This window comes from Myripristis murdjan, chromosome 9, assembly GCF_902150065.1.
Source record: "Myripristis murdjan chromosome 9, fMyrMur1.1, whole genome shotgun sequence".
NCBI classification, from domain to species: domain Eukaryota; kingdom Metazoa; phylum Chordata; class Actinopteri; order Holocentriformes; family Holocentridae; genus Myripristis; species Myripristis murdjan.
Window position 1 is genome coordinate 12,322,175 of NC_043988.1, and position 11,943 is coordinate 12,334,117.

An 11,943-nucleotide genomic window follows, 5' to 3' on the forward strand; every position below is an offset into this window, starting at 1 on the left:
GATTTTTGCAGCCATCTCATCAAACGTATCTGTGTGACACACCGTGATCCATTCAGGAGCTTAGGTCTTAGATGTTGTGACTATCACATTCATCTCAGACACAAAAGAGAGGCCGTGTCTCTCATGAGATCCAGATGGCTCAGTTAGTAAAGTTAGCACCCTCACCTGTCACTTTGCATGGAGGCACAGCTCTAAGTGTACTCATGGACAAATGTCAGAGCATACACACACATACTTAAGCCCTGACACACACACACACACACACACACCTACACTTGAGGGCCTCAGAGAAGAATCAGTGTTTCCATGTTCTACTCCAATACCAAGCCCACTTACCCACCCAGCACAAGAAAACACAGGGACAGACAGCTCCACAGTGTCACTCTATCATATTTTACAGCATAATGATATTGTGGTGAGTCAATTATTTGTACTTACTGTGGTGACCAGGGGGGTTTCTATGTTCTGGTGAGGCCCTGACAAGAGGCAAATCCGTCAGTCTGCTCCCACTCCCATATTTCCGTGTCCTGAGATAGGCTACTGAGCGAGCGGATTCCACCACCCAGAGTCCAGAGACTGCTCTCAGCTCTGCCATCCAAGATAAATATTTAACAGACTGCCTGTGAGATCACCAGCCAAAGGTCACATTGTTCTTTCTTTTCCCTCTCACTGTCCAATCAAGTCCATCTCCACCTCAGACTTAGGCGACAATGTCAGCCGAGAGCACCTCAGTGATTCCTTGGATTATTTTCAATGGACTCCAGTCATAGTAAACAAGTAAAAAATGCTGCACATTTTTTTTGCTAATTTGTTCTGAGCTATTATTAGTAGTGTTCAGTTACCAATAATCAATCTGCAGAGAGACTGTGAATGGATGATTGGCTATAGGTTTTGCCCGGCTAAATGATTTCTGTCAGGTCCTAGCGTTTTGTGTATTTAAGATCATCCTGTGTAACAAATTTGAAATTTAAATTCCTAAAATCCAGTCGACAAAAAAACACACCACTTAAAGATGTTCTGTTCTTTCACTTAAACAAGTTTTGCTGAGGAATGAATATTCACACTATTAGCAAGACAACACTGCCCCTTATTGACGCTAAGGAGAATTGCATGGGATTTGTAAGATGGCTCCCATCAATGTGTTTAAATCCTTTCAATAAACAGTACTTTATCTCCAGAAATGTACCAGAATACGGTTTGAATAAAGAATACCTAAACCCACCATGACTGAATCAGTTTGTTTTATTCAACAGAATAGCATTTTCCCTTGACAAACAGTATTAAAACCACAATTGGTACAAACATTTTCTTAGTTTTATCAAAAATTATCCATACAAAAGAATTACTATATACAAACATGGCAATATATACATCTTAAATAGAAAATAGATTGATTTTAAGAATAATTACATAAGCATAATGTACATAGCTCTTTTCAAAAGAGATTAAAGTGCTTCAGCAATCAAATAAAATACAGTAATCATGTTCCTAAAATAAATGAGCACAAGTAACAACAAGAATGCCATAGAAATACCTGACTTACAAGATAAGGATGGTACTGATTGAATTAGCTAGAGATCCTCAGACAGGTCACTCCAGACTCTGGAGGGTGAGAATCTACGGGTGACACGTTTTACTTAAATGGCACTTTCTTGTTTGCTGATGCTAATCTCAGTTATAGATGATAGATTGTCCTCACCAAAGAAGAAAAAATGCTTGATTTTATCCTCATCAAATCAAAGTGCATGTGTGCTACAGCTGAGTGCAGTGCATGATGTGATTTCATACAATCTTTTGCGAATTGAAAAAAAATCATTCACTTGGAGATCATGTGCAGTTAGGATACAATATTCACATATTTACAAAGTTTGTTGTTTCTTCACAGTGTTTGTTGATCACAGTCAGTCAGCAGCTTGTGTCCAGGGTGGTCACGTGTCCCGGGGCGCCCTGGGGATCCCCCTCCTCTCTCCTTCCACTGGTGAACGTCAGATATCCCCCCGACACAGCGGGCAGGTGCCGATCTCCTGGATGACTCTGGTGGCACAGTTGAGGCATAAACACCGGTGGCCACAAAGCAGAGTGACGCTGGCGTCCACTTCCATACACGCCACGCAGTCATCTACCGCCTCTGAGTCTGTAAATAGAAGAAAGCGTTTGATTTCATAAACTGTTTCGGGGCAGGAAAAGAGTTACCTGGGAATGTCAAAAATCTGAAGGTTGTCATTCCAACTAATGAATACACCATCTGATCTGATTGGAGCTAGAGATCAGAAACTTATCAGTGAAATGACCGTCTTTGGTTGGAATGAAAACCTGCAGGCTCTCAGCCCTGAAAAGCACCCTTGACGTACATCAGTACCCTCAAACTAATGGCTTCTTGTTAACAGCTTGGTCACCTCAGGCCTGCATGTGCTGTACATTTCTTGCAGCTACTATTCAAAGGACTGTAATTACCAACAGTTGTTGAAGTTTCCTGCCAGCAACAAAACAAAACAAAACAAAACAAAACAAAAAATGTGATTTTGTTTACCTAGTGAGGATCTCATGGCTGGATGGATGAGATGAGATGACAGGAGATTGTCACTGGTCTCATCGAGGCTTCCTGGGCGAGACCATGAACTGGAAACATGGTTCAAATTGTGGCAGGTGTTGACGTGAGGTGCAAGGAGGTGGCTTGGAATGGGGCAGGAATTTCTGGTGCCCATCAATGTTTTTCTTTCAGATCCTGCAGCGAGGGATAGAATAAAACGTGTTGATGCTTACGTCATGTGTAACCTGAGCTGCTGAGAAAGTTTGATCACATTTAGAATCTGCCCCAATTACCTCTACCAGTAAATGAAAAGATAAAGAAGAGCAAGTAGTGCTGCATAGTAAACAGCCTTGTTTATGGCACTGGGTAACTGTAAACTTACTGTACCTAGAAGCAGAACGGAGAGTGTCTGTCCATAGATATCTATCATGGCCCACAGGGGTTCGCTGAGGTCCACCCCAGACTGCAGTTTGACCCGTCTGCCGCCGTTGCTGGAGAAGTAGATGTTCCCACATTCAGAGACCCAGAACTCCTGCTCTGAGCCTTCTCGGCAGTACTCCTCAGGTATGGGTGCAGCCCAGTGCCCAGCGGTCTCAGTGAGGTTGGGAATGGCCATGGAGGGCAGAGGCAGACATCTCTCGGTGGGTGGCACGGTGGTGAAGCCCACACGCAGGGCTCCGTGCCAGCCCTGCACTTTTCTCTCCACTCTCAGACGAAGCCTTTCGTTCACCTTCACCGGGCGGCTGCTGAACACCAGGCCATTGTTGAACTTTTGGCCACTCCTCTCTGCTAGCAGCCCCCCCTTGCTCAAGGTGACCTGGGCTCCCACTGCCTGGGCATGGAAGGTCAATGGACCCAGGCATGCCCACCCACACCTGTGTGACCCCTTTTGGCCTGCAGCAGATAAGACAACACAAATATATTGGTAAATGACTGAAATGCATACTTCTGGTTCTGGAAGACATGTTTTTTTGTTTTTGTTTTTCCCCACAAGTATCAGTCACTTGCAGTGTTCTTCAATCAAGTGGCCACAGCCTATAGTAAGCAGCAGGCCCAGCAATGAAAAGTAATTGAAAGCAGGTAATTACACTCATGATTCATGTCATATTTGTAAAATCTGCAACACCTCATGGTCAAGGTCACACACTTCATGCACTGGCACTGCATTTCCCGTAAACACGATCCTTCGTAAATCATTTCTTTTGCTCTATCAATTGCCTGTTGAGTTATCACAGATAACAAACAGCTTAAGCTTTAGTCGGCAATTGTAAAAGTGATTACAGTCAAAATGAAACTGGACAGTTTGCTTTCACTCTTGCAGAACTACAGTAGCCTATGAGCTTCAGAGCTAGTGTACACATACAAAACAACAAAGCAGATCACGTATGCAATAAAAGCATTCACTAAATGGCAAAGGTGTGTATAACTTTAGTTACAACATTGCATTTACCATCAAAATTTATCTCTCACATCTGTAGCAACATGATTTAAAGCCTGTAAAGCCATTGTGTCTGCATTTCCAGTTAAACATCTTGCAAACAGGCTCTGGATTAACATGCAGTGATACATTTATTTGAGACATTTCGGTGCCTTCAACAGGCTGTTTTTTTTTCTTTTTCTTTGTTTTGTTTTGTTTTGTTTTGTTTTGTTTTGTTTTTTTCCCTGATAAAGCTCCACGGCCGAAACTCTCAAATCACTGTATCAATACCAGAGGTCTGGCTGCAACTTTTGATCCACCCGTGCGTCTCCTGCGCACCTGTCTCAGGTGTACAAAGCGTCCTTCTCGTTTTAACCATGCAAAACACATTCAAGTTTTTTTCCCCCCAGACATTCCCCAACACGCGTCACGACGGTCACTGATTTCCCCCTAAGTGAGAAAGCGGTGCTTCATCCGTGACTCACAAGTTAGTAAGAAGCGCTGAGTGAATGGCACAGATGTGAGCTTCAATCCCCAGCACTGACAGAGCCGATCCTCTAACTGGAGTTGTAAAAATGAACACTGATTTCATCCAGTTACTTAAGTTGCTTAAATAACTAACGACTTTTCGATCATATTTGATTGAATGTATTAAAGAGAGAGCCTGCCAGAAAAGGAAATGCCAGACACGAAGAGTGCATTGCCAAGTTATTCGGATGTCACTCAGTCCAGACTCCCCTAATAACTGCGCTACCTTACTGAGTAGGCCTACAGCTTAGTTATGACTTAAAACTATCCCAGTTACTTAAGTGGAAAACTAAAATTAGATAATTCAATATTTTTTATTAAAAACGAAACATTAACATACATACATACATACATACATACATTAGTATCATTAACATTACTGTTTTTATTTTAAAATATGTCTATTACTAATAATATTAATATTAAAAAAGAAAAGGCAATGTTATTTAATTGTGTCTCCTGTTTTTATACTCCAGACCAAAATTCTACGTTACTTTGTTTAAATGTAACCTGGGTATTTTTTTGATTTGCAGAATGCCTCATAGGTGTGGAGGTTAGTAAACTGTCTTTTGCATAGTGAGCAGGCAGGACGGGTGTCTTACCAGCGCCGCCGTGGACCATGTTGAAGAGGTGGTCAGCAAATTTCACAGTGTCTTCAGAGAAGATGTTCATAACTCAGTTGTCTGTTGTCTTTTGCTGCTCTGGCGGAGCGATGTCTGATTATATAGCCTAGCTATGTATCCGGTGGCATATGCTCAATCAAAATACAACAGTAGCACGTGGAGCGATGGGCGGGCAGGAGGGAGGGACTCCAGCTCGGAAAAGTACCTAGACGGCTGGCTCAGTGCCAGCACATTACCAGTGTTTACATACAGTACATGCCTTTCTTTTGAGTTTACTTCCTAAATCTGCTACTTTCACAAACTGGCTGTGAATAGGCTATACTTAATAATAAAATTTATATCGCATTTTTTGGAAAACAGTGTGGGTCTCAAGGTGGATCCCACCTCTTTGTGCCATATTCTCACATGACATGTTTACATCCTGACTATCACTTTCGTTCTTGGTCATTCTTTTGACCTTGTATTTTATACCACACAAAGTGCTGAGCCGTGGTTCTAGGGCAAAGATTCCTCTGAAATAAAAGTTTCACCAGTGCAAATTGCAATTTGATGGCCTGTCATGTTCCTTATAGCTTTAACATCATTAAAATGCTGCACCAATCGTATTCATGGGAACTTTTCTCCTGCCTTGGTGCAGCCTTACCTTTAAAAGAGATTCTAGCTTACATTTCGTTGCTCATTTTACTATAATTTATTATTTCGGCTGCTGTGCTGCCACCCGGAAGAAAGGACTTATTACAGTATAAGATGATCTTTTCTTAGGTCAGTTTTCTTTGCCCTTTCTGTGATGCATATCTGTTGATTAAAAAAAAAAAAACAAAACACTGCTATTGTGCGCATGTGACCAGACTTTGTTGTTTATTCAGTCTCCGTTGAATCTGATTTCATGTACTGACCCAAATCTGAACATTTCTTCCTTAAGAAAGGAAACTGTAAACCACAGTGCTCATCTGGCTCCACTCGGCATGGAAAATTACATCGGCCTATTACAAAACAAATAACATCTCTCGGCACGGTTTCAGTTTTCATACGATCAAATGCCAAAATTACCCAGGGAGGACTGCACACTAAATGCAAACTTGATTAACGGGTCAGGCTGTGAGAGCATTCATGGACAAGAAATGTACGTGGAGGATGTTGGTCTTGTCTCGGTGGTAACTCCAGTTTTGCGAAACTGTCGCATATACAGGGTCGAAATCTCTCGAGGGCAGGGTTAAGGTTAAGGTCAGCGTTAGGACAGAGCCAAGCGCTACTGTGCTGAATAAAGTGGGCATGTGAACCCGCACGTGTCTACTTGATTCAGTGCGGGCAAGTTTCGCAGATCCAGGGTTACCAGACGCGACTCATTCACTGTCTGTGGAGAGGACAGCATGGAAGTGGGCTATGACACTCCTGGTCATGTGACAGGATGAGAGCGAGCATGAGAGCATGATTCAACATTCATGAACATCATAGGAAATTTACAGGATTTTCCTTGCGCTCCAAATGGGCCACGTGTTTTCCTGTAAGGAAGCACTCCTTTTATCACAAGAAACGCTTTCTCTGTAAATCCCGCTTCCATTCTTGCAAAATCCCCAAGACTTCCATTCATGAGGACATTTCTTCCTCTCAGCCTCTCACTCCATCCACCGCAGAATTAGTTTCATGCCTGGGGAATATTTTTGTCTTCAGCAGATGGCCCGCAGAATAACTTTTTTTTTTTTTTTTTTTTTTTTTTGGAGGGGTGTGTGTGTGTGTGTGTGTGTGTGTGTGTGTGGGGGGGGGGGGGGGGGGGGGGGTCACATGAGCTGTCATCATCAGTATCATCACATGATCCCATGGTTGCAGCATGGAGTCAAGTGTAATGAGGCTCACAGAAAACACATCTATCTTTTTACATGTAGTGGTGAGCATGTGGTTATTTATTAGCCTAATTCATGCGTCCATTTGTGTTTTTTTAACCTCAGGTACTGGCCTCAATTTTGAACTTGAGCCACTAATTTGAGTAATTTGGTCAAGTACTTAGGTGAAGCCCGTGTTATACTGTAGCATTCAAAGGTCAAAGAATAGGTTTGGGAAGCAGACAGTATACATCAGTTTGAGCACAATTTTTTCCTGAGGTAATTTGGTGCTATAAAAGGGTTTTCACAAATTAGATTTGTTATTTGAATAATATACCTGCACAAAATTGATGCAATTTCTTTTACACTTTAATAAGGTAAAGAATTTTCCATAGATCTCAGACAGAAAAAAAAATGCATTCTGAAAGCATTCTGTCTCTCAGAACAGTATATACAGTATGCTGATAATAGATATGACACAATATTACTGTGTTATGAAACAGAGCTGGAATGTTTTCATGTTTTCTGATGTTTTCTGCTGCAACTGAAGTGCACTCATGTCTAGCACATGCATGTATAGGGCACTTAAAAAGAGTTGTTACCAAAATATTAGTCATGACAAAACCATAATATATATATATATATATATATATATAAATTTATATATATATATATATATATATATATATATATATATATATATATATATATGTTTCAGTTACATGCAGTATTTTAGTAAAAGGTTCAATTGTAATCATCTGAATCACAAAATCATAGTTCTTTCTTGATTAGGTATATCAGTACATACAAACTGAGATAGACTAACATCAGTATATGGATGATTTTTAAAAGAAAAAAAAACTGTTTAGCAAAAACTCAACCCCCATCACTGAACAATGGGAAATAGTGCAGGGGTTTTCTGGACAATAATGTTTTCTGAACACACCTACAATGTCAACATCCATGTTGCAGCTGCACTTTGTCCAGCATAGGACCAGGGAAAAGAGAAACTATGTAATTTGGTGTTTTTCAGACCGAGCCACACTGCCTCTGCTCCACCACACTTGGTCAGACATGGCAGGCCATCAAAAATCAACTTGTTCCCACTCCAGCTGTTCAAAACACTATTAATCTGCTGCCGTCCAATAAAAGGCTTGGCTTTCACCAGGGAGCCAATAGAAATGCATTTAAGCCGCGAGGCCCTGGCCAATCCGAGGCAGCATTCTAATGTGGCCTATCTTTATCAAGGTGCCACTCTGTTTCAGGATAGCGCTTTTCATGACCCCTGAGGAGAAAGCCAGCAGGAGGTATCTGTCTCCAGGAGCAGCACTAACACCTCTTTCCAGAGGACTCATCTGAGGCTGCAAACATGGAATTATCACACAGCACCTTTTGGCAGAGAACGGATGAAGGGCGAGAGTGAAGACTTAATCTGCAGGTGCTCTGTCCTCTGCTGTGGTAGGAACTTTTGCTGACATTTGGGATTGAGATAAAATTGGTAAAAAGGTAGGCAACATCAATATCAGTTGTTTGATCAATTATTTGAATTTCTGGAGACAGATCCATTGTGTGAGCCATTGCCTGTGAGAGTGTGAACTCCCTGTGGGCCCATCTGGGATCTTACTGGGCAAATTGGTGCAACTCGGAGGCAGAAGTTCTTCTCATGGATCCAAACATACAGGGCTCTTTCCTGTTCAACAACAGCCTGAACCAGTTTCCCTCAGACCTCAAGGCACCAGTGTGCCAGTACTCAGTGCCCAACTCTTTCTACAAGCTCAACCCGGGCCTGAACAGCCAGCTGCCTGCAGGGACCCCTCACGGCATCAGCGACATCCTCAGCCGCTCCATGGTGGGAGTGAGCTCCACTGGCACCACCACCCTGCTGTCTGGATACTCCACCATGGGTGGGTTCGGCCCCTCCGTCACCAGCGCAGGGATGTACTACAACCGAGAGTACAACTCCTCGCTGGGCGGCTTCTCCAAGCCCGGCGCCGAGTGCCCCATGAAGGGTCGCAGTGTGAGCTGCTGGGCAGAGAGCGGCTACGACTGGAGAGGAGGAAGGCAGCAGTGCCCTAACAGTGAGTCCAAATACTGAAGCCTGAACTCTGCTTCCAGCCTGTCTCCATATTACAACCTCACTCAGTCACCTTCATATTGTTTGAGACCAAAATACAATATAGGTTTGGGTGGAGCAAAAAGTGTTTTCCTTATACAGCATACAGCTTTACAGGAAGACAAGTAATTGCCTCAAGTCAAGTGAATCATTGAGCAAATAGTCATCATGCATAAATATGATTGAGGCGTGGCAGGCATGTAGATACAATATACTTTCTGAGTAAAGCTTTTATGATGTGTTCTGAAAAATCTGAGCAATTCTGTAATTGTTCAAAGCCAGGTCTAATGTATTGTCACTATTTTAAATTAGTAATAGCTAAGGTTTATGTGTAGTTATATATCTGAAATAAGTAACCTGGGTAATAAAACACACAGATAATATTGCGTATCACAGAGAGAATGTGCTTGTGGATATCAGTGCAGACATTAGGTTACTATAATTGCAGACACCAGAAAAAAAAAAAAAAACTTTCATTGGTTCATTGGTTAGGTATTTTCCAGTGTGCAATTGTGCAAACTGTGAAAAATCAAATATTTTTCTAGTAAAGTTTATTTGGTTTAGCACACAGGAAAATAGTATTCTAACTATCTCTGCAACCTTGGAAGGCATTTCAGAGAGGAAGGTTCATAAAGCTTTGCCAAAATCAAAATAAAAAAAAGGTTTGCCTTAGTATATTTTATGTTTTTCAGGTAGTGGTCCTCTGGTGGAGATGTCAGGCAGGAAGAAGCACACCAGACCAACGTTCAGTGGACATCAGATATTCGCTCTGGAGAAAACCTTTGAACAGACCAAGTACCTGGCAGGGCCTGAGAGAGCGAGACTGGCTTATTCCCTGGGCATGACTGAATCACAAGTCAAGGTAAATTAACAGTACATTTCCATTTAAGGCATTTTAGGGGATCGTTTTATTTTCCCAGCCTCACCTTTAAGTGCAGCCGTAGAAAAAAGTTGATTTCACCTAATACAAAGAGTGCAAGGGTCACAACAGCAGCACCGAGGCAGGGTAGATCACAAGCCATCAACTACACGCACCTTGATGCAGATATGGGGAATTTATTGTGGAAAATGATATCATCTGTCAGCACTTTCAAGGCGGCTGTTAATTAATAGAGATACAGTGAGAATAAAGCTCACACACTGACAAATAAAAATCCTTTGCTGGTTTCAGGTGTGGTTTCAGAACCGACGCACCAAATGGAGGAAGAAGAGCGCCTCGGAGCCCAGCTCCACCCAGGCCAGCCACGTGGGTCAGGCTGGGGAAGCCTCGGAGAACGAGGTGGAGGACGAGGAGTACAACAAACCTCTGGACCCCGACTCAGATGACGAGAAGATACGACTGTTGCTGCGCAAACACCGCAGGGCTTTCTCCGTCCTGCGCCTCGGACCACACCATGTCTGACACACACACACACACACACACACACGCAGGGGAATATGCAGACCCACATGCACATTTACTAGCACGCACATCCACTGACACACACTTCTTAGCAGACATGCATGTTGAAAAAAAAAGTGTGGAGGGGGAAAGGTAATAATTTTCCATGCTAAATTTAATCAGTGACCATTTAAGCATGTGCAGAGGAGGTGATTTGAGTTTAGCTGACGAAAGGACATCTAAGGGATTAAAGGTTGGGCTGTGAAATGAAAGTGAAAAAGATGTATACTTTTTTAAGTGGGTGTAAGAAAAAAAAACTCTGTTTTATCCCTATGCTGGAATATGACAGGATTATTCATCATATACATCATTTTGTAAAAAGATATTTATGAAAATTAAATGATAAAACCTGCATGATGCTCTTCATAACATGTACTGATACAAAACACAGTAAAACATTATGTTACTAAATGGTTCTCTCGTTTTGAGCATTTGCTGCTGTACGACCAATCCCATCACAAATTCTGATTTGATCAATGTTTGTGTTTATTTGAACTCTCACGTCATACAGTTTTGTGACCGCACAACACTCTGGTTGTGTGCTCTGAATAAAGATGGGAGTGTGGCATGGGAAATGCGCTTTGTGGAAATTTCCTGACCCATCAAACATAAAAATCAAATTCAAAATAGTCCATGTGCACGGACATTATGAAAATAAACAGAGCTTTCGCAGCCTCACGCCAGATGTAAAACTCATAACTAGCTTTCACAAATGGAGTCCTGTATCAGAAAATACATTTAATAATGATAATATAAAAAAACATCTTTACTTAAAAAAAAATTAGCTTCAACCTAAGTTGGGCCAACACCATTCCTATTAAAACAGACTTTTACATGAAATGATGTGAATGTTTGGCATTCCTGTTACTGTATAGAGACTGGTATTCTCCTTCAGGAGGAATGTCCTTACTATCATTGTAATTATTACTGCTGGGAACTGTGTCATGCTTTAGTTTATCGAAACAAACTCAACCAACCGGCTGCTTGCATTACAAGTTCCATCGCATTTAATTACTTGGAAGCGACAGTAATAATGAAACTGCAAGACAGAGGCAGCACTGCAGTGCAAAGTGTAAAGGTCAGAGGCCAGATCTTGCGTGATTTGCTTGTGTGCTGTAGTTAAACTGAAGACAATGACCCCTGCAACCATTCCACCAAAAAATCAATGCAGACCCACTTGTTCACCATTTGGGGTCAATGATCTCCACTTCATGAGGTTCAGTGAACTGATGGTGGGGCAGAAGGTGCTGCAAAAGAAAAACCTAAGGAGTGCTACTTTGCTTTGTTGCATTCAGGAAAACTGAATATTCAGTATCCCAGCAGCATGTGGAGGCTCTGATGGGATTTAATTGAAATGCCATCTCAAGTCTGTACTTTTAAATATAATTGTCCAGGTAGATTTTTGGGCATATATGCATCAATTAAACATAAAAAACTGTACTAAATATGATGTGATTTATGCATTGTTTGG

General features: G+C 41.8%; 2 protein-coding genes across 3 annotated transcripts; one reads left to right on the top strand and one right to left on the bottom strand.

Moving 5' to 3' along the window:
* Positions 1 to 1,397: 1,397 nt before the first annotated feature.
* Positions 1,398 to 5,201, bottom strand: LOC115365170 (E3 ubiquitin-protein ligase NEURL3). The gene is made up of 4 exons (XM_030060020.1): positions 5,078 to 5,201; positions 2,918 to 3,424; positions 2,531 to 2,725; positions 1,398 to 2,134 (listed from the first exon to the last, which is right to left on the bottom strand). The coding sequence occupies exons 1-4, from the start codon at positions 5,145 to 5,147 to the stop codon at positions 1,986 to 1,988; spliced, it is 921 nt and encodes a 306-aa protein (XP_029915880.1). The 5' UTR covers positions 5,148 to 5,201; the 3' UTR covers positions 1,398 to 1,985.
* A 2,982-nt stretch (positions 5,202 to 8,183) lies between these two features.
* Positions 8,184 to 11,039, top strand: nkx6.3 (NK6 homeobox 3). 2 transcript variants are annotated; one of them, XM_030060022.1, is made up of 4 exons: positions 8,184 to 8,356; positions 8,479 to 8,996; positions 9,724 to 9,893; positions 10,203 to 11,039. In XM_030060022.1, exons 2-4 carry the CDS (start codon positions 8,582 to 8,584, stop codon positions 10,431 to 10,433), a joined length of 816 nt encoding a protein of 271 aa, XP_029915882.1. In that variant the 5' UTR covers positions 8,184 to 8,356; positions 8,479 to 8,581; the 3' UTR covers positions 10,434 to 11,039. The 2 variants fall into 2 exon arrangements, with proteins under 2 accessions (XP_029915882.1, XP_029915881.1); XM_030060021.1 differs by having other exon boundaries at positions 8,184 to 8,376; positions 10,203 to 11,038.
* The last annotated feature ends 904 nt before the right edge of the window (positions 11,040 to 11,943 follow it).